The following is a 20,475-nucleotide window of genomic DNA, read 5'->3' as shown; positions in this document are numbered from 1 at the left end:
CTTGCCTCGGACCTCACAGCCTGTTCTCCTCCCTCTTGTCAGGTTTGGCGAATCACGGACAGACCAGGCACATGGTGAGAGGGAGGGTCCCCGTCCTCCACACTCGTACACACGTGTGTTCCCACAGCTCCTGCGGGCCTTTGGGGGAGGCCCCCCAGCCCTGCAGGCGCTGCATGGGAGCATCTGGGAGGCCCAGTGGGACCAGAGGAGGGGCAGGCGGCGGGTCTCCATGGCCCTCGGAGGGCCCCCTCCCCGCCCGGGGTGGCCAAGCCTCCATGCTCCCCGCTGGGACCGCCACCTCGGGCTTTCTGGGTGCCCACGTGGAGGCCCCGGGCTGACCCCTGGCGCCTCCCCACCGCAGGGACCAAGCCGGAACCTGCTGCTCAACGGGAAGGCGTACCCCACCAAGGTGCGGCTGATCCGGGGGGGCTCCCTGCCCCCCGTCAAGCGGCGGCGGATGAACTGGATCGACGCCCCCGATGACGTGTTCTATATGGCCACCGAGGAGACCAGGTGGGGCCTCCAGGACCAGCGGCGGGCAGGGGGCAGGGGCCACCGTGTCCGTGTCACTCGTCTGCGTCACTCGGTGTCTCGATCACAGGAAGATCCGCAAGCTGCTCTCGTCCTCCGAGACCAAGCGCGCGGCCCGCAGGCCCTACAAGCCCATCGCCCTGCGCCCCAGCCAGACCCTGCCGCTGCGGCCGGCCCCGCCAGCGCCTGTCAACGACGAGCCCATCGTCATCGAGGACTAGGCGCCGCCCGCCTGCCCGCAAGGCCCTCCATCCGCAGACCGCGCCCGCCCGCCGCCCCGCCGCCCGGTTTCGGTAGTGCCCCCCCCGCCCCCCCCGCCCCCCCCTGCAGAGAGACTGCTCCTCGGCCCCCAGCGGGGGTGGGGGGGAAGCGCCGCCTAACTTACTCCAGGGCCACCGAGGAGTCACCTTTTTAGCTTGTGTTTACTTTTTGGCCGGAGCGGAGCTGAGGGGCCGCCCCAGCGCTCGCCCTGCGACGCGGGCCTGCGGGCCGGCCGGGAGTTTCCTTGTGTTCTGTTGAAGGTGCCATTTTAAATTTTATTTTTATTACTTTTTTTGTAGATGAATTTAAGCTCTGTAACTTACACCTGGAATGTTAGGATCGGCGTGGCCAGTGGCCAGCTGAGCTGCCTGGTGGGGTTGGCCCCTTGTCTTTTCAAGTAATTTTCATATTAAAAAAAAACAAAGAAAAAAAACTCATAAAAACAAAAAATCCAACTAGCCCTTTCCGCGTCTTTTGTCCCCAGTCCTCTCCCCGTCTTGGGCCCACCTCACCCTCAGGGCAGAGCCAGCGCTCCCAGCCTGGGCTCCCCCGGCCCGCCATGGGGGAGGACGCTCAGGGAGAGGCACTGGCGAGCAGCGCGTGGCAGGCCTGGCCCGCATACCTGCCTCCCGGAGACCCTGGCCCGATGCCCACCACCTGGCCCTGGGAGCAGGGAGAGGTCCAGCCAGGGCTCGCTGGCGCTCACTCGGTGGCGGGGGCAGGGGTGGGGGAGCGGAGACCCTCTGTGTCTGTTCAAGGCAGGGGGTGGTCTGGACCTGGCCTGGGACCCAGACTGGCAGGTGCCTGGCTTCCGTCGGGGCAGCCAGCCTAGCTGGGTCAGCCGGCCAGCCAGCCTGCTCCTGGCAGAGCCCTGCCCCAGCTGTCTGCGGGTTTTTGCCAGGAACTGCAGGGCCACCCCTAGCAGGTGTGGAGTTTCCACAGGGAGAGCTCGCTCAGATTTCAGCAAGTCCGCTCTCAGACATCCTGCCTCGGCTGGCCCCCACACAGCCGCTCCGGGCCCAGGGGACAGGTGTGGCCAGGCCGCGGTGGGGAGGGGTCTGGGAGCCACGCTAACCTCCGCCAGCCGAGGGGCTCCCCTCCGTGAGCTCTGCCTCCTGTGCCTCCAGCCCCACTGTGACGCGTGGGCATCTCAGCTGGGGAACTGAAATAGAAACCACCCTGCTCCCTCGCTGGAGACAGATAAGGGGCGTCCTGGCCTTCCAGGACCCAGCTGCAGGGCCCCGCAGGGTGGCGGGCCAGGGTGTCAGAGGAGTGGCTGTGGCACCCGCCCCCCCACAGCCAATTCTAATCTGCAGTCCTGGCACCACCCCTTGCTGCCCCTGCTGCCCCAGGGCTTCGTTGCAGTGTCAGTGCGGTGGGGGGTGGGGGGGTGCGGCGCACGGCTGGGAGGCCAGGCTGGTGACCTTGAGAAAGACACTAGCTTCCTCCGGGGCCTTTTCCAGTCCTGGGGCCTGAGGATGGGGTGGGGTGGGGACGGGAAGGGAGGGTTCTCCCCAGGCCCGGTACTGACTTCCCTTCCCCCAACCTGGCCCTCCCCCCAGGCTGGTCGAGATCTCTGTCCCAAGGACAGGCAGGCCCTGCGGAGAGCCAGGAGCCGGGGGTCCCCCGCCCCCACCCCAGCACTGTGCTGGGCAGGGCCTGGGCTGCGTGTCCGCCTCTCCGCTGCTGGGGGGTCTGAGCCGAGGCTTAGCGGCGGGGTGGGGGCGGGTGTGGGCGGGGGGAGCAAGCTCTTGGGTGCCCAGGAGTGTTTGCCAGCTTTGGTCTGTTCTCGTGGGCCTGGCAGGGGGCTGTAGCCGTCTCCTCCACAACCCCCAGCGCCAGGGCCATCTCAGGGGGACAAGAGTCCCCACAAGGGACTCAGCCTGGACGCCTGCCCACCGCTGGGCGCAGCCCTGGGGGTCCTGTGGGAGAGCGAGACTGGGCTCCTGCGTGTGCCATTTGCCAGCGCTGCGGCCCTAGGGGAGGGGCCTGCCTTACCACCTAGCCACCTGGCCTGGCCACCTCGGGGCAGGCCCTGCCTGCTTCCCACGAACTTGCTGTCCTCACCCAGCCCCACGGCCTGCTCACCAGGAGCTGGCCTGGCCTGTACCTGCCCCAGTCCCTAGCCCTCAGTGGCCTCAGAGGCAGATGCCGCTGCTCTGTGTCCCGCGATCTGTGCCCCTTCCCGCCAGGCCCACAACAGCCCCGGTGCCACCAGCCCAGGCACTGCAGCTGGGTGGCAGGGCACCTGCGCCGCCCCACTCTCCCCTCCCTGGCTCCAGGGCATCTGGCCAGGGCCCAGCGCCATTCCTTTGCTCCACCCCCATTCGCTCTCCAAGCTGGGCGACACCAGTGCCCAACCAGTCCGCCCTCCACAGCAGTCCTGCAAATTTCAGGGGCGGGGTGGAGTCACGGAGGCTGATGCCCGGGGGTCCCCGGGGGCTCCCAAGCTACAGAGGAGGTGGTAACAGGTGCCAAGTGGGGGGCAGTGGGCCCATGAATTATTCAGAGACACCGGACACCCAGCCTGAGCCAGGAGCGGGATGTGAATGACTGACCTGCAGGCCACCTTGTCCAAGAAGGGGGGCCCGCTGAGGCCTCCTCTCTGGTCTCTGCCCTGGCTGGCTCGGGACCAGAGCCCGAGTGCGAAGGGAGAGGGGGCCGGCCAGGCTGGTCAGTTAGGCCTGAGGGGGGCCACATGTTTCTGGGCTGTTGTCCTCACGGAAATGGCACTGGCTGAAGGGTGTGGGTGCAATGGGTGGGGGCACCGCTGCGAGCAGGGCCGCGGCAGGGCTGCCATGAAACTGCCCTGTGAGACTGGCTCACCCAACCACTGTGAACACGCTAGCACCAGGGGCCAGGAGAGGCGCCGGACGCCACCAGGCAGAGGAAATGGGCAGTGGGGGGCAGACCTCAGTGTCCAGCACAGAGCCTCAAAGACAGGGCAGGGGGCGAGGGGGCTGGAGCCCGCTGCCCAGCCTGGGCCTAGTCGTCTGGGCTTGGGGGTCTGTCCATCTGCCGGACTTGAGGCTGAGCTGGGGATGGAGGTCCAGAGGAGAGCCCATGAGGAGGCAGAGCCCCTGGGAGGTGGCCCCAGCGTCCTCCAGGTCCCCCAGACCCCGGGGTTAGGGCCGGGTCCTGCATGGCTCCAGGTGCAGGTAGGGAGAGTGGGAGTGGTCAGGCAGGTAGGTAGGTCCCTGTTGGCAGGAGGGCTGTGGACCCCGGGGAGAGACCCCGAATGCTGGCAGATCCCTAGCTCCCCGGCCCTCCAGGAGGGTGCTTCGGCACCACCAAGCTGGAGGTCAGAGGCCCTGGGCCCTAAGCTAGTGGGGTCCAGACGAGGGATGCCCGTGGCGGGAGCCGGGGGAGGGGATAGGGGTAGAAGCTGACGGCAGGGTCCGCCCATTTGGCCGGCCACAGCACCCGCGAAAGGGGCACTCCAGGGGCCCCAACATCTCCTCTCCCTCCTCTCCTCCCCTCCCTACCGCCCTCGGGTGGGAGAGCTTGGGGAGGACAACTTCAGAGCCTGCAGCACAGCCCCGCGGGTCCCCTCGGTGCCAGGCATCCCCTCCCCAACCCCCTTCCAGCAGTTTCTCTCGCGCTGTTTTTGGAAGTGGCAGGCGCCCTGCCCTCCACCCGCTGGGCCTTCAGCACCACTGACAGTGTTCGGCGGGGCCGGGATCGGGCCTGGACCGGTGGCGCGCCCGCCCGGAATCCCGCTCCTATCCCACCGCAAGGCCGTTGCTATAGAAACCGAGCAACAAAGGGAAGCGGGGTGGCGGCGCGCGGCAGGGTGGGGTAGGGTTCCCTTGGGGACTCGGGCGCCAGGACCGGGCAGGGCGGACCGGTCCGCCGTCGGGGAGTCAGTCTGCTTGTCCCGACGCCGCCCTTCCGGGCCGAGGCCCCCGCTGGCCAGGACGCCCCCAGTCGAGGGGGCCGCGGACTCCCAGCCCCACCCGCGGCCCGGCTGGCTGCCCCAACGTTGCCATGGAAACAGGCGAGGACAGGGCGGGCCTGGGTAGAGGCCACCTCGCGCGCGCGACCCAGGGGCGCCCGGCGGGTCCAGTCGCCCCCCATCCGCCCCTGCAGGTGCGCCCCCGCCCCCGCGGCGCCCGGACCCCGAGGGCGGGCTCCCGACGCCCCGCCCCGGACGCAGACCAATGGGAGCACAGACAGCCGGTCGGGCGGGGCTGGCGGGGCGGGGCTGGCGGGGCGGGCGAGGCGGCGGCGGCGGCGGCGGCGGGGAGACGGGCGCGGGCGGAGGACACGGGCTGAACGGGAGCGCACCGGCCATGGCCTCCAAGTGCCCCAAGTGCGACAAGACCGTGTACTTCGGTGAGTGCCCGGGCCCGGCCAGCACCCCGCCGCCCTTCTCGGTTCAGGATGCGCGGCCCCGACCCGGCTCGCCGCGCTGCCCACGCGGGTGCGGCTGAAGGGCGGAGCGGCGACAAGCTGGGGGCGGCCACGCCCGAACCCCGAAGTGGACGATGGGGGTGGGGCGGGGGCCCGAGGCCCGGCGGGTGGGGGGGCGCGTGGTCCCCCCGAGAATACGCCCGGGCTTGGGGGAGAGCTCTGGGTTCGCGGGCGCATCGCGGTTCTCCCGGCGGTGCCGAGCGGGGCGGGGTCGGGCGGGGCAGCAATCTCCGGGCGCTTCTCGCGCGCTCCTGTCCCTCTCGGCCGTTTCGCGCGGACCCCAGTCCCGCCTTCCGCGGACACGTGGCCGGGCTGGCGTGGCCTCGACCCGTGACCCCCAGCCCCCACCCCGACCTCTGCCCACGCGGGGCTGGGCTAGGGCTGGGCTCTGTCTGGACTCAGTCCACGCGGGGGCGACCTTGGCCTCTACCTCCTGCGTGTCCCAGCGCGCGCCTTTCCTTGGTTCACGTCCCCCCAGGACTTTCCCGGGGGTGGGGTGACAAGCGAGTCCCCACAAGCAGGAGAGGACGCTGGAGCCCAGGTGGCCAGGCCCCCTGCTTCCTCAAGGTCAGAACAGTGGCATTCAGGAGGAGGTAGCTGGGTAGGAGGGCGTCCTCTCTGCCAGGATGCCCCCTGGGTTGGCGGCACCTGCCCCCCCCAGCACTGGCTCACCCACACTCTGGCGCTCTGACCCTGTTGTCTGGCTCACCCACTCTCGCTCATCCTGGCTGATCCGACTTTGCCAGGGCGGCGAAGTCCCTGCCCACCGAGCCTCCCACCAACGCCCACACAGACAGACTTGGTGGCACAAGCCAGGATGGCCAGAAGGGCAGGGAGAGACAGGGACAGACGGGGGATCCGATCCTTCTGTTGTCATCCTAAGGGCAGTGGTCCGGGTCTGGACTGGGGACAGGCCGAGGTGAAGATGGCCACTTGGCTTCCCAGCAGGCCAGAGCTCGAGGAGGAGGCCAGAGGAGGCCGACGTTGTTTGCTGTTCCCAGAGGGGAGGGACCGGATTTGGCCTGGAGTGCTTCTGGGCTGGCTGGAAGCCGAGGGGCTTCCGGATGCCTCCCCAGGAGTCCGCCCAGCCCTCTGTCCCCATCCCAGACAGGGCTCATCCTGTAAGGCTCAGGGTGGGGGCCAGCGCCAGGGTCCTCCTGCCAGCCCCGCTGCCCGCAACTTTGCTCCCAGTCATGCTAGCTCAGGACCGGGCCGACAGTCCCGTGGACAGCCCGGAAAAGCGCTTCTGCCTGCTTGGGCGGCCGCCGGCTCCCAGCAGAAAACAAAGGCGGCTCAGACTCGGCTGGCTTCTGTCCTGGTCTGGAGGCCCTGGTGGAGGAAAGGGCTGGGGGCCAGACCCTCCCACCCCCAATCAGGCTTCACCCCAGCAGCCTACCCCCAATAAGGCTTCACCCCAGCAGCCTACACCCCAAGCGTGTGCACAGTGCAACCTGGGCCAGGATACCCCAGGGTGACCTCAGGGACACCGAGCCTTTGTGTCCCCAACAACCGTGCAGCCGGGTGAGGGCCGGTTCCCTTCCGAGCCATTAGGCTCAATCGATTCTGCCTTCCCAACTTGGGCCGGTAATGTGTGGCCGTCGACCTGGCCAGTGGGTCTGAGGGTCATTCCCCTGCCCCCAGGTGGCCACATCCTACAAACCAGCCAGTGGTTCTGGCAGCCCTGAGCTGCAGCTGCCTCGGCCGCCGCTGGCCAGAAGGAGAACTGGGAGAGGATCCGAGCCCGCCTTGGGCTCAGCCAGCTCCCATCTGCCCTGGCATGGACCTGGGGCGAGGCCTGGCCAGCCTGCGTCCCAGCCTCCTTGGTGGAGTGGCCAGAGGGATCTAAGCTTGTGCTGCCCCTGGCCGGGGCCAGCAGGTTCCACCAGGGCCGTGGGGAGACATCGCTCAGGGCTCCGAACCTGGGCCACCAGGGGGACTCACTGCCCTCCAGCAGCACCCACAGGCCACCTGGGGCTCGGGGTGCCCCTGGCCAGGCTCTCTCTCCCTGCTCTGCTGGGGCCCTGGGGGAGGCCTGGCCCAGGTGGGGGCCCCTCTGTGAGGGGGACCAGAGGAGCCACTGGTCCTTGGCCTCTTCTTGGGGCTTGGCCAGATTCTGCCAGGGCGGAAGGGGCCCAGCCCACCTGACCCCCCTGCTCCCCTCCCCAATGCCTCTGGCCGGGCCCCTTTCCAGTTGGGAGGAATTCCAACTCAGCTCCGGCCTTTCTTCCTGCCCTCTCCTCCGCCCTTTTCCTGCTGTGCTCCCCTGGGGAAGCCTCAGCTTCCGTCCACTGGGAGGTGGCCCAGCAGCCCCAGCCTGGGGCAGGGGACAGGGAGGGGCCCCAACGTGACCCTCAGCAGCTGGTCTCAGACCTTGAGTGCCAAAGCAGCAGCCAGAGGCGGGGGGGGGGGGGCGCTCAGAGCTTAGGGAGAGGAAGCCAAATATAGACAGGCAGGCGTCCTGTCCCACGGGTGTCCCATGGTGGCGACAGGGACTGGCCTCTCGCAGGGGTTCTGGAGGCTTGGGGCCACCCTTCAGCGGGGGCGCTCTGCCAGCTCCATTAGGGCCTGATTGGAGGGTTTGGGGATGTGTGTGAGGGAGGGGCAGGTGTCCTGGTGAGGGGATTAGCAGGTGCTTGAGCTGGGACCCCGTCCAAGTTCCCTGCTGCAGCCCGTGACCCAGGGTGATGAGGGTGCCTGAGACCCAGAGGGAGAGCAGGGCCCCTGGGGAGCAGAAGGTGGTTACGGTGGGGGAGCAGGCAGGTGCCACGTGGCTCCTGGGTGGGGATGAAGGGGACCCGGCGCAGAGGCTGCCCAGGAGCGGGCAGGACAGCGGGGGCAGCAGGCGGCTGAGCGCGGGAGGGCAGGAGGGCGCGGGCCCTGACCCCTCTCCCGCCGCAGCTGAGAAGGTGAGCTCCCTGGGCAAAGACTGGCACAGATTCTGCCTCAGGTGCGAGCACTGCAGCAAGACGCTGACGCCAGGGGGCCACGCCGAGGTGAGCCCCTCCCCCGGGCAGGGAGGGGGGCCGGGGAGCCCAGGCCCGGCCCCCGCCCTCATGCCCTGCCCTCTGCCTAGCATGACGGGAAGCCCTTCTGCCACAAGCCCTGCTATGCCACGTTGTTCGGACCCAAAGGTGAGCCTGGGTGGGGCGCCACGGCGTGTGATCTACTCCAGCGCTGGGGGACGTGGCCAGTGCCGATCCTCGGCCCAGCAGAGACTTGGGGCTGGCCTGGCGGGACGCTGTGGACCCTCGGATTCCCCCGGCCCCCTTGTCTCCTTCCCCATGCTGGCCCCTCCCGTCCTCGAAGGACCAGCATCCTCCGTGCCTTTCCCGGAAATCTGCAGTCCACGGCTGCCCTCTGGGTGGGGGTCCTGACCCCACAGTGGGCCGTGGAGGACCCTTTTCTGAGAAGTTGGGGGGTGGCTGTGAGGGCTGGGTGGTGGGCGAGCCCACTGGCCACCCCCCCTACAGCGCCTGCCACCTCACAGGGGTGAATATCGGAGGTGCCGGCTCCTACATCTACGAGAAGCCCTCTGCCGAGAAACCGCAGGTCACTGGCCCCATCGAGGTCCCCGTGGCCCGAGCTGAGGAGCGGAAGGCCAGCGGCCCCCCGAAGGGGCCCAGCAAAGGTGGGCTGGGCTGAGTTCCCGGGGGCAGGGGGGCCGGGGCGTCGGAGCCGCTGTGCCCCGTCCTGACTCCTCCCCCCCCCAGCCTCCAGCGTCACCACGTTCACCGGGGAACCCAACATGTGTCCTCGCTGCAACAAGAGGGTCTACTTTGGTGAGTGGCCGCGCCCACCCCCAGCCTGGGAGGTCTCCGCCAGGGGGGCCCCCGACCTCACCACCTCTCCCGTCCCCAGCCGAGAAGGTGACGTCTCTGGGCAAGGACTGGCACCGGCCCTGCCTGCGCTGTGAGCGCTGCGGGAAGACGCTGACCCCAGGCGGGCACGCGGAGGTGAGAGGGGCGCCGGCCGGACGGTTGGGGGCGGGGCGCGCAGCTGCCGGGGACGGGCGGCGGGGGAGGCGGGTGCCGGGCGGTGGGCGTTGTCCCCTGGTGGCCAGCCTCGTGGCTAGCGTGCGCGCAGTGCTGCGTGGCGTGGCGTGGCGTGGCGGCGCTGTCCTCCCCTCCAGCTCCCCCAAGGTGAGCCGACCTGGCCAAGGCTTTGAGAACTCGAGGGTTCAGGGAGACCCGGAGGAAGCCACCAGGGGGAGTGGGGAGTGTGGACTCCGTGGCCCTCGCTTCTCACCACCCCCCCCCCGCATCTCGTCCCTAGCACGACGGCCAGCCCTACTGCCACAAGCCCTGCTACGGAATACTTTTCGGACCCAAGGGTGAGTGTGGCCAGGAGGGTCTGGGATGCGGGGTCCCCCTTCCTCCACCCCTCCCCTACCACCCTTGCCCCTCTCCCCACAGGGGTGAACACCGGAGCTGTTGGCAGCTACATCTATGACAAGGACCCAGAGGGCAAGGTTCAGCCCTAGGCCCGCAGGCCCTTCTGCGGGGCATTGGCCCGCCTGCGCAGGCCCCTGGCCAGGGGCCCACTGCTTGGCTACGAGGGGAGAGTGACCGCCGCCCAGTCCCACCTCAGCACCTGCGAGTCCAGGGCCTGCGTGTTGGGGAGGAAGCCCCTGAGCTGACTCCAGAGCCCTGCCCACCAACCCTGTCTCCCTGGGTGTGTCTGCCTTTGTGTCCCCAGCCACCCGTCACCCCTTTTGTGTCCTCCTGGCCCCCCGTGTCCCCATGTCTGTATCTCACGGCCCACACGTCCCTGAACGTCCCTGTGGCCTGGGTGGGTCTTTCTGAGGTGGCCGCCCCACGCTCCCCCTCCTGCTGCCCGAGTCCTGCCCACAGTGTTATTTATGCTCCCCCTGCCCGTGACAGCCACAGCCACGCCCCTCACAGTGTCCCAACGGTGGAGGGACATCCCTGCCAGGAGCCCTCTGCCCGCCTCCCACCCTGCCTCGCAAGCGCCCGCCCGCCGCCCTCACGTGGCTCACATTCGACTGCCGGGCGTTCTGCCGTCAATGAAAGGTTTGAGGATCGCACAACCCCGCACTGTGTCTGTGTCTGTGGCATGGGTGTGAAGCCGGGATAGCGTCCCTTCGTCCGGGGGTCCTCTTCCCAACGGCGGTGGTCGTGGCTGGGAGGCGGGGAGGCGCTGATTTAGGCTGTGGTGCCGACACTGAGGTGGGCTGGGCCCCTGAGAGGGACCAGACTAGCTGGACGTGGGGAGGGTGGGAGGCATCCGGGGGTGGGGTCCTGGTCCCCAGACATGGGCACCAAAACCAGGGGGTCCTCTGATCCATCAGAGACCCAGAGGGAGAGGTCAGCCTCGGGAAAGAGCAGAGGGCATGGCATGTGGAGGGAGAGGGGGCAGGTGAGCAGAGGAGGGGTCCTCTGCAGGGGGAGAAGCCGGTGAAGGGTGGTCAGGGACGAGGAGGAGCCTGGAAGTACAGAGGGTTTGGGGGAGCGAGGCTGAGCGTGGTCGGCCGGCCCCGGCATTGGTGGGAGCCCAGGGACAGAACGTGGGCAGTCTGGAGGAGAGGCCTAGGGGCTCCTGCCTGAACAGCATCTGCGTCTGGGCTTGCAGTGTTGATGGACTCACCTCTGGCCTCCCCAGGCTGTCCAGGCTCTGCCTTTGCAACCCGGAACTCTCAGTAGCTGGGAGGAGGCCTCTCCTCCTCGTCTGCCTTCCCTTTACCTGCTGGCTCCCGGGCAGCCCACCAGAGGGCGCCCCTTCTCTTCCACGCTGGGCGCGGGGGCAGAACCCTCGGAGACCTGCCCTCCAGTGCTCAGCCCTGCCCTGGCCTGCTCCCAGCACCCCACCCCCAGATGCCTCGCCCTCCCCGAGCCGGGAGCGTCATCCGGGCCTGCTCAATCTGGGCCCGTGTCCCCAGCACCATAGGCAGCCGGCTCCCCACGTGCCCTGCCCCCAGGGACAGCTCCCAGCGCCCCAGCCCGTGGCACAGGCCCGTGCCTGGCCCGCCCTCCAGTACGCGGGCCCAGACACAGCTGAGCCTGGGTGCCCGGCTCATTGTCCCTCGAGCAGCCAACCGTGTCCCTGGGGTGGAGGGCCGGCTCCTGGTGTCTGCAGTGCCAAGCCGCCCTCCTCCTGGCCAGTCCAGGCGCCCAGCGTGGGCGGCAGCGTCTCCTCGTACCTGGCCGGCGCCTGGAGCGCAGCCAGGATGTGCAGGGTGGGTCGGCCTGCCCTGGGGATGGGAGGCGCTGGAGCAGGTGCCCCAAGGGCACCCAGTTCCCACCCCAGGCAGAGGGGAGGTTCGGGCAAGCACGCTCGGAGGAGGGGCTGGGACAACACCCCTCCACATTCCCACCTCCCTCCCGCCAGCACGAGGCTCCTTGGTTGGGGGGTCGTTTGGGGAAGAACTCAGGCTTCCCTGAGCACCCCCAGGCCCGCCCTCGCTGAGGGCTCCCGGTGTCGGATGGGAAATTCCTGTCGTCCGGCCGGTTAGGGGCTGCTGAGAGCACAGCCGGGGCCCCTCCTCCAGGAGGCTCCAGGGGAAACTGCGTAGGGGAAGACTTGATCTGCGGCGCGCCCTTCCCCAAAAGCCGGGGAAGGGCGGGGCCTATTCTCGTGTGAAGGCCCGCCCTGGGGGGGTGGGGCGAGGGCTGCCGGGGTCGCCTGGAGGGAGGATCGGCCCAGCCCTGCCAGGGACGCAGTGCCCTCCCACTGCCGGGTTCTGGCCCGGGAGGGCGCGTTCCACTTCCTGCGTGCGGAGGGGGTCGCGCCTCCGTGTTTGTTTCCGCGGGGTTGTCATGGAAATCGGGGCGGGGCCGGTACCGTCTGTCTCTTCGCGGTCGCTGGGTGTCGTCGGTGGGGGCCGCGGGTGGCCCTGCGCTGCCGGGGCTCTCTTGGTGACACTAGCTCCAGGAAGCCTCCCCACAAGCCAGGTGTTTCCTCGGGCGCCCCTGCAAGACGCAGGGGAGGCCCGTACGGTGTGCCGCCTTCTCCACCTCCCCCCACCCCCGCCCGGCCTCCACCCCCACCCCTCCAGCCCGGTCCCAGCCAGTTGAGGCGGCCCTGAAATGCCATCTAACCACCTCTGTTCTATCCAGAACCCCAGGGCTGGGCACAGCGCCCGGGCCTCCTCCGCCATCCTGCTCCCCAGCTGTACCCCACCTCCCACCGGTCCAGTCTTCCCCACTTCCTCGCCAGGACCCTCCAAGACCCACCCTGCACCCCATTTCAGACCTGGGCCCTAGCTGGTACCCCCACCCTCCAGGCATCTCTGTGGGGACTGCAGCTCCCTCGGCCTCCACTTCCCTGAGGCCCAGAATCCCCTGCCCTAGGCCCCCACCTTCCCCTGGGCCTCTGCTGTTGGAGGCTCCCTGGGGACCCCACCCAGCTAGGCTAGCCTGGCTGAGCTGCTCTAGGCCTGAGGGAGCATGACCTTTTTCCAAGCACCGGCGCACTGGTCATGGGCTGTGGCCCCCTGGGTGCTAAGGGTCAGGAAGTCACCTAGTGCCTGTGACCCCGGCTCTGGGCCTCTGGGAGCTGGGACAGGCAAGGACTGGCGGGAGACCTGGGCGGCCAGGTGTGGGCAGCACGTTTTCTCAGGGCCCAGCTGGCTGCAGGGGTGGGTCTGTGGCCGTGAACATGCCCAGCTGCTGGGCTGATGAGGCTGGAATTTGAGGCGCTGCTGCATGGGCTTTGGCTCCAGGGCACAGAGATTCCCGGAACTAGGCTCAGCCTGGGGTGGGGGTGGGGGGAGGGGGAGGGCAGGGCGGGCTGAGGGAACTCAAGGCTGTAGGTGCCCGCATCCCTCTACCCCAGCCCCTCTGCATCCCACGCCTGCTTCCAGCAGAGGAGGAGAGGGGTCTTCTCCTACCCTGGCCAGGCCGTGGCCTGGTGGACAGGATCAGCGTCCTTCTGGGAAAGCACAGAGTCCGTTCCCTTCCCCAGCCCCAGGGCCGCCCGGGGCAGGACCTCGGGCCAGACAAGGGGCCCCGGGAGACAAGCTGTTAAAAATAGGCCCTGGGAATGTCTGAGTCTCCACGACTCAAGACTCAGCCGGGCCTGGGGGAAGGGCAGGGAGGGGTGGCCTCTGGGGGCAGGAAGCCAGCTCTGGCCCAGGGCTCAGCAGTGGTCCTGGAGCACATGTTGGCCCTGCAGGGCATCTGGGTGCAGGAACACCAGACAGGCCCTGCTGGCCTCCAGCCCTAGCAGGGGACATCCTTACACCTGTCCACACTGAGGAGGGAGCCCGGAGACTGGGGCACTGGGCACTGGGTGGGGGCTTTGAGAATGGTAGGGAAGAGGCCAGAGGCAAGTGTCACAGTGTATGGCATGACGGGGGGTGGGGGTGGGGGGGTGTGTGCCGGGGGGGGGGGTGTCTGTCCAGCCCTGAGGGGCAGAGCTCTCCTGGTGGATTCCTCAGCGGTCACTGGGGCCCAGCCCTGCCTTCACCAGTTCTCCCGGCGCCTGGAGCCCAGGCAAGCCCTGCCCTGGGGCCCCAGCCTGGCCCTCTGCATCCAGCATTCTGCGGCAGGGCAGGGTCCTGCCCGTTGCCATCTGGGTCTCCAGCTGAGCCTGGGCGGAGCTTCAGCAGGCGAGGGCGCGGGAGTGCGCAGAGAGAGGGTGAGCGTGTGGAGGTGGCTTTGGCCAGGCAGCCAGAACTCCGCAGTGACCTCCCCCCCCCCCCCCCCCGGTCTCAGGGCCCTGGATGCCCTTAGGCTGGCTTGGGGCAGGGTGGACATTCTGGGCACAGAGCAGCCTGGGGCAAGTAGCCGTCCTGGCCGCTGTCCCTCACACTCCAGACGCAGCCCCTGTGCCTCCAGCCAGTGCTGAGAGGGAGAAGAGCGCAGGGCCACGGTGCTGGTAGCGCTGGGGCGGGCTGCATCTTGGGGTGTGCGAGGTGCTTCACTCCGTGCCTTCCATGGGTTTGTGCAGCAAATGCCACTAGGGCCCCAAAAGAGTAAGGAAAGGGGTGGAGGGCCAGGCAAGGCAGATCTGGGTCTTGAACTGGACCGGTGGTCCCGAGTCTGGTTGACCTTGGGCCAGGCCATTGCCACTCCCCCACAAGTGCATCCTGGGCAGGTGAGCCCATGGAAGCAAGAAGCCTGTTCCTGGAGGGACTGTCAGGGCCCTGATGGGCACCCAGTCAAGCCTCAAATGGGGGTGTGCCTGGCCATAGAGTCTAGGGGGCTGAAGGATCTGTCCACCCACCACAGTCCCCCAGTGCTGGGGGGTCTGCAGCTGGAGGGGTCCCCACCCCCACAGGTGGGCAGGACAGACAGGGAGCTGGGGGAGTTGAAGGGACACGTCAGTCTGTGACCGAAGCTTTGGGACGGTTCCAGGCAGTGTGTGTGTGTGTGTGTGTGTGTGTGTGTGTGTGTGTGTGTGTGTGTGTGTGTGTGTGTCTGGAAAAACCGTGCTATGTAGCAACCAGAGGGCAACGCCCATGGCCCTCGGCCCCCCCTGGCATCCTCCCCACAGGGGCCCGTGCTGTGACCATGGCAATGGCAATAACAGCGGGGAAGGCCAAGAAGAGATTCATCACCCTGCTTATCAAGGGGGGGCTCTCAGCTCCGCCCACCCCCAGGGTCAGGCGGGTTTGGAGTCCCAGTGTTGGTGGTGTGGAGGCGTCATCCCTGGGGCCAGGTGTGTGGAGGGCAGACAAGCCGGCTCACAGCCCCACCTGGCCCGGAGCCCTGAGTGGGCTGGGGGTGTGGGCCGGGCAGAAACATGGGAAGGCAGCTGCTCAGAGAAGGGCCTCATGCACGCATGCCCCGAGAGACACCCTGATGGATACGCCCACCCAGGAAGGCACTGGGACACACGCGTGCGCATCCAGGCAACCTGTCGGTCACTGTCCCCCCCCCAGCTCATCATCCCGGTGGAGTTGACCTCTGCCTGGCACACCCACTTGGGGCAGCCTTCTCAGGGATCTGCAAGGCGGTGCGTGCAACACGTGTGGCCTGATGCCCGGGATCTGCTGTGACAGACGCCCACCTACCCCAGAGTGTCCTGCCCCGTGCCCCCTGCCCACGCGGTCCTCTCCATCACCAGGGGTCTTTGCCCTTCCTCCCCTCTCGCTGCTTCTACCTGTCTGCATTTCCTAGCTGTGTCTGTGTCTCTGTGTGCCCCGTCCACCCCCCCACCCCCCGGCACTCTCCTGCTTTCTTTCCTGCCCACCTTGCTCTCTGGATCATGGAGCCAGGAGATGAGGGAAGCCAGGACCACCTCCTGTTCCTGGCCTGGCCTGGTGGCATCAGGCGCAGGCCAAGGAGACATCAAGGGCCGGGTGGGGGTTGTGGGAAGGTTGGGCCGGTGGTGTCGGCTCCAGAAACCATGCTGAGGTGCCCCTGTGCCAGGCAGAGAGGGTGTTGAGGCTCCAGGCCCGGAGCTCCACCAGTGCAGGGCAGGGCGTGCACCGCCTCCTGAGGGCAGCGGGCAGCCGGGCACCGGGGCTACCCACCTTGTGGACCCCGGGGCTTGCACAGCTCCCGGGGTGGGGGGGCAGAACTGTGGCCTCAGAGAGGGGGTCCCAGGGAGGTGGGAGTGACTGGAGAGCGGTGTGGGGGGCCCGCCGCGGGAGTGTGGGGTCCAGTGGGCCGTCCTCCTCACCGAGGCTGGGGTGCGGCCGGCCTCCCTTACCCTTGAAGGCTTGGAGCTCTCACCGTCACCCCGACCCGGGCCTGGTGGGGCGCCGTCGGGGTGGAGGCAGCCACGGCTTCCACTCCTGGTCCCGTTGCCAGACTCTGGGGGGGGGGGGCTGCTCGCAGCAGGTGGTAAGGGTGAGGGCGTCACTGCGTGGGGAGGCCGGAGCTCCTGGGCCCTGTCAGAGGATGGTCTCCAGCACCCTCCATGGGGACAGGGCCTGGACAGGCCCAGAGATGACGTTTTGTTTGGCGAGATGGTTGAGGGCACATGAGGACGCTGGTGCTGGTAAAGGTTCAGGGTGTAGGATGGAGACACGGCTAGGGAGGTGGCCTGGGTGACAGTGATGGAGGAGGGTTGGCCCAGGCAGAGTCCTACAGGGCACAGAGCACTGGGACCCCACCCAGGCCTCCACCTCAGCCTGGGCTAAGGGGCAGATGGGAGGCTGGCCAGCCGCCTCCCCTCGAGGGCCCCACCCCCTTGAGATGCAGGCCTCTCCGCTGGTCCGCAGAGGCTGGCCTAGGACCCCGCAGCCCGCGAGAGAGCCAGCCCCCTAGGTCTTCGCCCATTCCTGGGGCGGGTGGGGTCCGCGGTCTCTGCCTGGCACGGCGGAGGCTCCAGGGCCGCTCCCGCTTTCCTTGGACGAACGACTTGGACCGCTCTGCACTCGGCGCTTCCCGCAGAGATAAAGACCCCTCCCCCGCCGGCCCCGGCATCTCCCAGACGGCCTGGGCCGGCCTGGGCGTCGCCGCATCCACTTCCCGCCACAGAACCCCCAGCCCCCGCAGCCGATGGCTGTCCCCGTGGAGAAAATGGATGCCCCGTCGCGGAGTCCCCTCTTCTGAATTCCCTGGGGACGTTCCCGCTGCGGTCCGATGGACTTCCAGGGGCGGGTCTGAGGTGGGGCGCGTGAGAGAGACCGGTATGTCCCTCGGGGGTGGGGAACTGGGGCGGGGCGGAGCGGGGCGGTCCTCCTGGCCCCGCGCGTGATGGAGGCCGCGGGGAGTTCCTGGGGGAGGGCTACCAGGCTGAGACTCCCCTGGCAGGTGTCCCCAAACCTCCATCGGGGGAAGGGGACACGCTGGTTTGCATCTCTTTGCATTTTAGAGGTGACCGGTTCCCTCCCTGGCTCCGGCATATCTGGGGCTGGGGGTGGGGTGCTCCCTCCTGCTCTTGGGGAGCCCCACTGCCCCAGATCCTGGACCCGGCGAGTCCAGAGTCCAGGGCGAGGGGCGGGGCTCCTCCGGGTGCGCCAGCCCCGCCCCTTCAGTGAGTCCCCACGGATCTCCTGCACTGCTCGGATCACGCTCTGTCGTCGGCTAGGCCCGGGTCGTACCCCAAAGCGGGCGTGGACCAGATGACCTTTCTCGGTCTGCTGGCTTGGGTCCGAGGCCTCCGGGCCCAAGTCCAGGGCTCAGGGGGCGGGGCGCTAGGGGCGGGTCCCAAAGGGGCGGGGTCCCGGGGTGCTTGAAAGGCGAGGACCTGGCGCGACCCACCCAGTCCCGCGCTCCGCTCTGCTCCCGCCCAGCCACCCGACCCGGACCCGGCGCCACCATGCCCAAGTGCCCCAAGTGCAACAAAGAGGTGTACTTTGGTGAGCGCACTCCACCCCCACCCTCCCCGGCTCGAACTGTGGGTCCCTGAGCCGCCCCACGCGGAAGCGCGGCCCAGGGTCCCCGCCGCGGGGCCGCTCAGGTGGGCCGGGGGCGCAGGGGGACTTGGGGCACCGCCTCGGGGCGACGCCTCAGCCTTGCCCGCGGCCGCCTGGATGTGCGGGTCGGGACCCCTGCGTCGGACGGCCCTCCATCTCTGTGCCCCGCTGTCTCTCCGGGTCCCTCTGGGCCTCCCGTCTCTGAGTCTGCCCGTCTCTGGGTCTCCCGTCTCCGGGTTGCGCTCTCTAGCCTCCTCTCGCGCGCGCCCTGGGCGGGGACCCCGAGGGGTAGGAAGGAACGCGGGGCTCTGGCCGCCCCTCCCAGCGCTAAGTAGAAACAGACTCGGAAACCGGCGTCCCGGGCGCGAGACCAGGCGCGCTCAGATCCCGGGCGCGGCCTTCCTGTCCCGCGCCCCGGGGCCCACCCAGGGGAAGGGCAGGAGGAGGTGGGAAGTCCCCCCGCCTCGCCACGGGGAAGGGCGCCCCTTAGGCCCCACCGCCGTCACCGGTGCAGAGGCGGAGGGCTCAACCCGGTAGCCGGCCCGGGTCCCGACCCAAGGCCCCCTCGCCTCCTCCTGCAGCCCCACCCAAGCCCTCAGGGGCGCGCTCAGGGCCGGCGCCCACCCCCGCTAGTTGGGCGGGACTGGTTGGGGACTGGAGGTGCCCCTCTCCCCCCGTGGGGCACAGGTGCCGCTGAGACCTTGGGTGGGCCACCGGGCATGCGTGGGCGAGGCCTTGAGCAGAGGTGGCTGGAGAAGGCGCTGTGCGAGCAGGTGGGTGTGCCCCGTGTCCCAGGAGCAGTGTCTCACCTCACGGGGCGGGGGGCATGTCTGTCCCTCTGCAGCTGAGCGGGTGACCTCCCTGGGGAAGGACTGGCATCGCCCTTGCCTGAAGTGTGAGAAATGTGGAAAGACGCTGACCTCGGGGTCTCACGCCGAGGTAGGTGGGGCCTGGAGGGAGGCCGGGGCATGGGGGAGGGGTGACAGGCCCTCATGCGCCTCTCTCCGCAGCATGAAGGCAAGCCCTATTGCAACCATCCCTGCTACGCGGCCATGTTCGGCCCCAAAGGTATGCTCCCCGCAGCCCCCACCTGACCCTGACCCCCACAGCCCCTGGCCACCCCTAACCCGCCCACTGCTTCCCCGCAGGCTTCGGGCGCGGTGGGGCAGAGAGCCACACTTTCAAGTAAACCCAGGTACACCCCCCTCCCCCTTGCCCTGCCCAGCCCAGCCAGCCCTGAGAGTGGGGTTCCCCCACCCTGAGTGAGGACCGACCACTCCTGGGGCCTGCACTCACCTCTGTCCCTGTCTCTCTGCACAGGTTTTGGAGACCCCATCCCTGGCTGCCCGCCGGGCCGCTGCCCCTCTAGGCCGATGGCAGGCCCTCCCCACAGGCACCTGGGGCTCCCCTGTAGACCCTCAAGCCCTCAATAAACCCGGACACTTGGAAGACCTACTTGTGTGTGCACTTCACTGGGGGAACAGTGCAGGGGGCTGCACCCTGCCGGGCACTTGCTCTTCCTGCTGCAGCCAGCCTTGCTGCCCACTGCCCTGGGGGGGGCGGGGGTACTCTGCCAGGGAGCCACCCTGGACAGCCCCGCGTTCAGCCCTGCAGATGCCCCAGCCCTCCTCTGCAGCTCTGGGATTGGTCAGCGGGAACATGAGGCTGCAGGGTGAATCCGCTGAGCTGGTTCCGTTTTTGAGAAGCTTTGGGGAGCTGTGGTGGGGAGCCCTCTCCTGCCCTCCCCACTTCCTGCTGCTCCTCCCTTGTCCCCATCCCCCATCCCCACCCTGCCGGACTGGGCCAGCCGTGCATCCACCCAGACACCTCATCTGCCCCCGTGCCATGCCCAGGGACTAGCAGGTGGGCCGGCTGCCCAGTAGGGACTAGCAAGCGGCTGGCTGTCCGATGCGGACTTTGAGGTGAGGACTGGCTGGGCGGCAACGGCTAGGGGCTTTCTGAAAACTCCTGTTTCCGTTCAGGGAGCAGCTGCAGACTGGGCCACCCTCAGAGCCCTCGCCGTTCCCCCCACTGGCCACTCACACTCCGGCCCTGGCAGACGGCCACTGTCCCGGGGCTCGGCTGATCTAAGGAGCCCAGAGAGTTCATCTCAGCCTTGCAAATGCCCTCAGCCCTGCCCCATGGCTTGGCTGGGGGTCCGGCAGGCCTGAGCTGGACAGGCGTGGGGGGCCCCAGGGCAGTGTGTGGGGTCACGTGTGCGCGTGCATGCGTGTGTGTGTGTGCGTGTGTGAGATTTGGGATTCATAGAATTCCAAGGGGTGGGAGCTGGAGTGCTTCTGGGGACAGATGCAATTCAGCGGGGGAGGCGGGAGCAGAGGATACTAAGTGAGGCCCGGTTTCTCAGTGGTGGGGTGTGGGGGGTGGAGGTGTCATCTGGGGGCCCAGCAGCTAAGGGCTTGTGGCCAGAGCAGGCACAGAGGGGGGAGTGGGTGCACCGGAAGGTTCGCGCCGAGCTGCTGGGAGGTGGCCCTGAAAAGGCAGCAGAAACTCCTGGCCCCTCCGCCACCGCGTGGCTCAGTCTGGGTGTGGGGGGCAGACTTGGAGTGAGCGCTCAGAGCGCTGAGGCCCACAGGGAGAGTGGGTCAGCCAGGCCTCAGGCTGGGGAGGAAGGCACTCGGAGCAGAAGGCCCAGCAGGTGCAAAGGCCGGAGCGGAAAGGGCTCATCGGGTTCCAGACCCAATGCGTCAGGAACCATACTGGGCGAAGGCTCCAGGGTGCTACGGCAGGCCTTAGCAGCATGGCCTCTGCGCTGTGGAGACAGAAGGCAGGGCCAGCCTGGAGGCCTGTGCTGGTCCCAGCCCCAGCTCAGAAGGGGACTGGAGGGGACTGAAGGTGAGGTGAGGGGCATACAGCAATACCCCCGTGCCTGTGGGGGAGGAGGGCTCTCGGGAGGTAAGCTGCCCTGGCACTTGTCAGGTGGCCACTGAGACAGCCTCCTGGGGTGGGGGTGCCCGGGTCAGAGGCCAAGTTCTGGAGAATGG

At 68.5% G+C, this 20,475-nt stretch overlaps 3 protein-coding genes across 10 annotated transcripts in view; all 3 read left to right on the top strand.

Annotated features, from left to right (window-relative positions):
- The window catches only part of MTA1 (metastasis associated 1), a 37,655-nt gene extending 36,826 nt beyond the window's left edge, over positions 1 to 829 (top strand). For all 7 annotated transcript variants that reach the window (XM_060144349.1, XM_060144529.1, XM_060144437.1 and 4 more), the window contains 3 exons: positions 43 to 74; positions 362 to 513; positions 602 to 829. In XM_060144349.1, the coding sequence (XP_060000332.1) occupies positions 43 to 74; positions 362 to 513; positions 602 to 752 (335 nt within the window). In that variant the 3' untranslated portion in view covers positions 753 to 829. The remainder of the gene's footprint in view (positions 1 to 42; positions 75 to 361; positions 514 to 601) is intronic.
- Positions 830 to 4,701: 3,872 nt separating this feature from the next.
- LOC132517110 (cysteine-rich protein 2-like) lies at positions 4,702 to 10,252 on the top strand. Its single transcript, XM_060143766.1, is given in 9 exon segments — positions 4,702 to 5,010; positions 5,013 to 5,127; positions 8,104 to 8,198; positions 8,279 to 8,336; positions 8,693 to 8,833; positions 8,916 to 8,984; positions 9,064 to 9,158; positions 9,478 to 9,535; positions 9,618 to 10,252. Coding segments are annotated over 9 exon segments (930 nt in total). The 5' UTR covers positions 4,702 to 4,779; the 3' UTR covers positions 9,686 to 10,252.
- A 3,335-nt stretch (positions 10,253 to 13,587) lies between these two features.
- Positions 13,588 to 18,928, top strand: LOC132517165 (cysteine-rich protein 1). 2 transcript variants are annotated; one of them, XM_060143893.1, is made up of 6 exons: positions 16,002 to 16,744; positions 17,351 to 17,416; positions 18,318 to 18,412; positions 18,484 to 18,541; positions 18,622 to 18,668; positions 18,794 to 18,928. In XM_060143893.1, the coding sequence occupies exons 1-5, from the start codon at positions 16,639 to 16,641 to the stop codon at positions 18,660 to 18,662; spliced, it is 366 nt and encodes a 121-aa protein (XP_059999876.1). In that variant the 5' UTR covers positions 16,002 to 16,638; the 3' UTR covers positions 18,663 to 18,668; positions 18,794 to 18,928. The 2 variants fall into 2 exon arrangements, with proteins under 2 accessions (XP_059999964.1, XP_059999876.1); XM_060143981.1 differs by lacking the exon at positions 18,484 to 18,541 and having other exon boundaries at positions 13,588 to 16,744.
- The last annotated feature ends 1,547 nt before the right edge of the window (positions 18,929 to 20,475 follow it).

The sequence above is a fragment of the Lagenorhynchus albirostris genome, chromosome 1 (genome assembly GCF_949774975.1).
Source record: "Lagenorhynchus albirostris chromosome 1, mLagAlb1.1, whole genome shotgun sequence".
Lineage (NCBI taxonomy): Eukaryota > Metazoa > Chordata > Mammalia > Artiodactyla > Delphinidae > Lagenorhynchus > Lagenorhynchus albirostris.
This window is presented reverse-complemented; position numbering and strand designations above follow the sequence as displayed.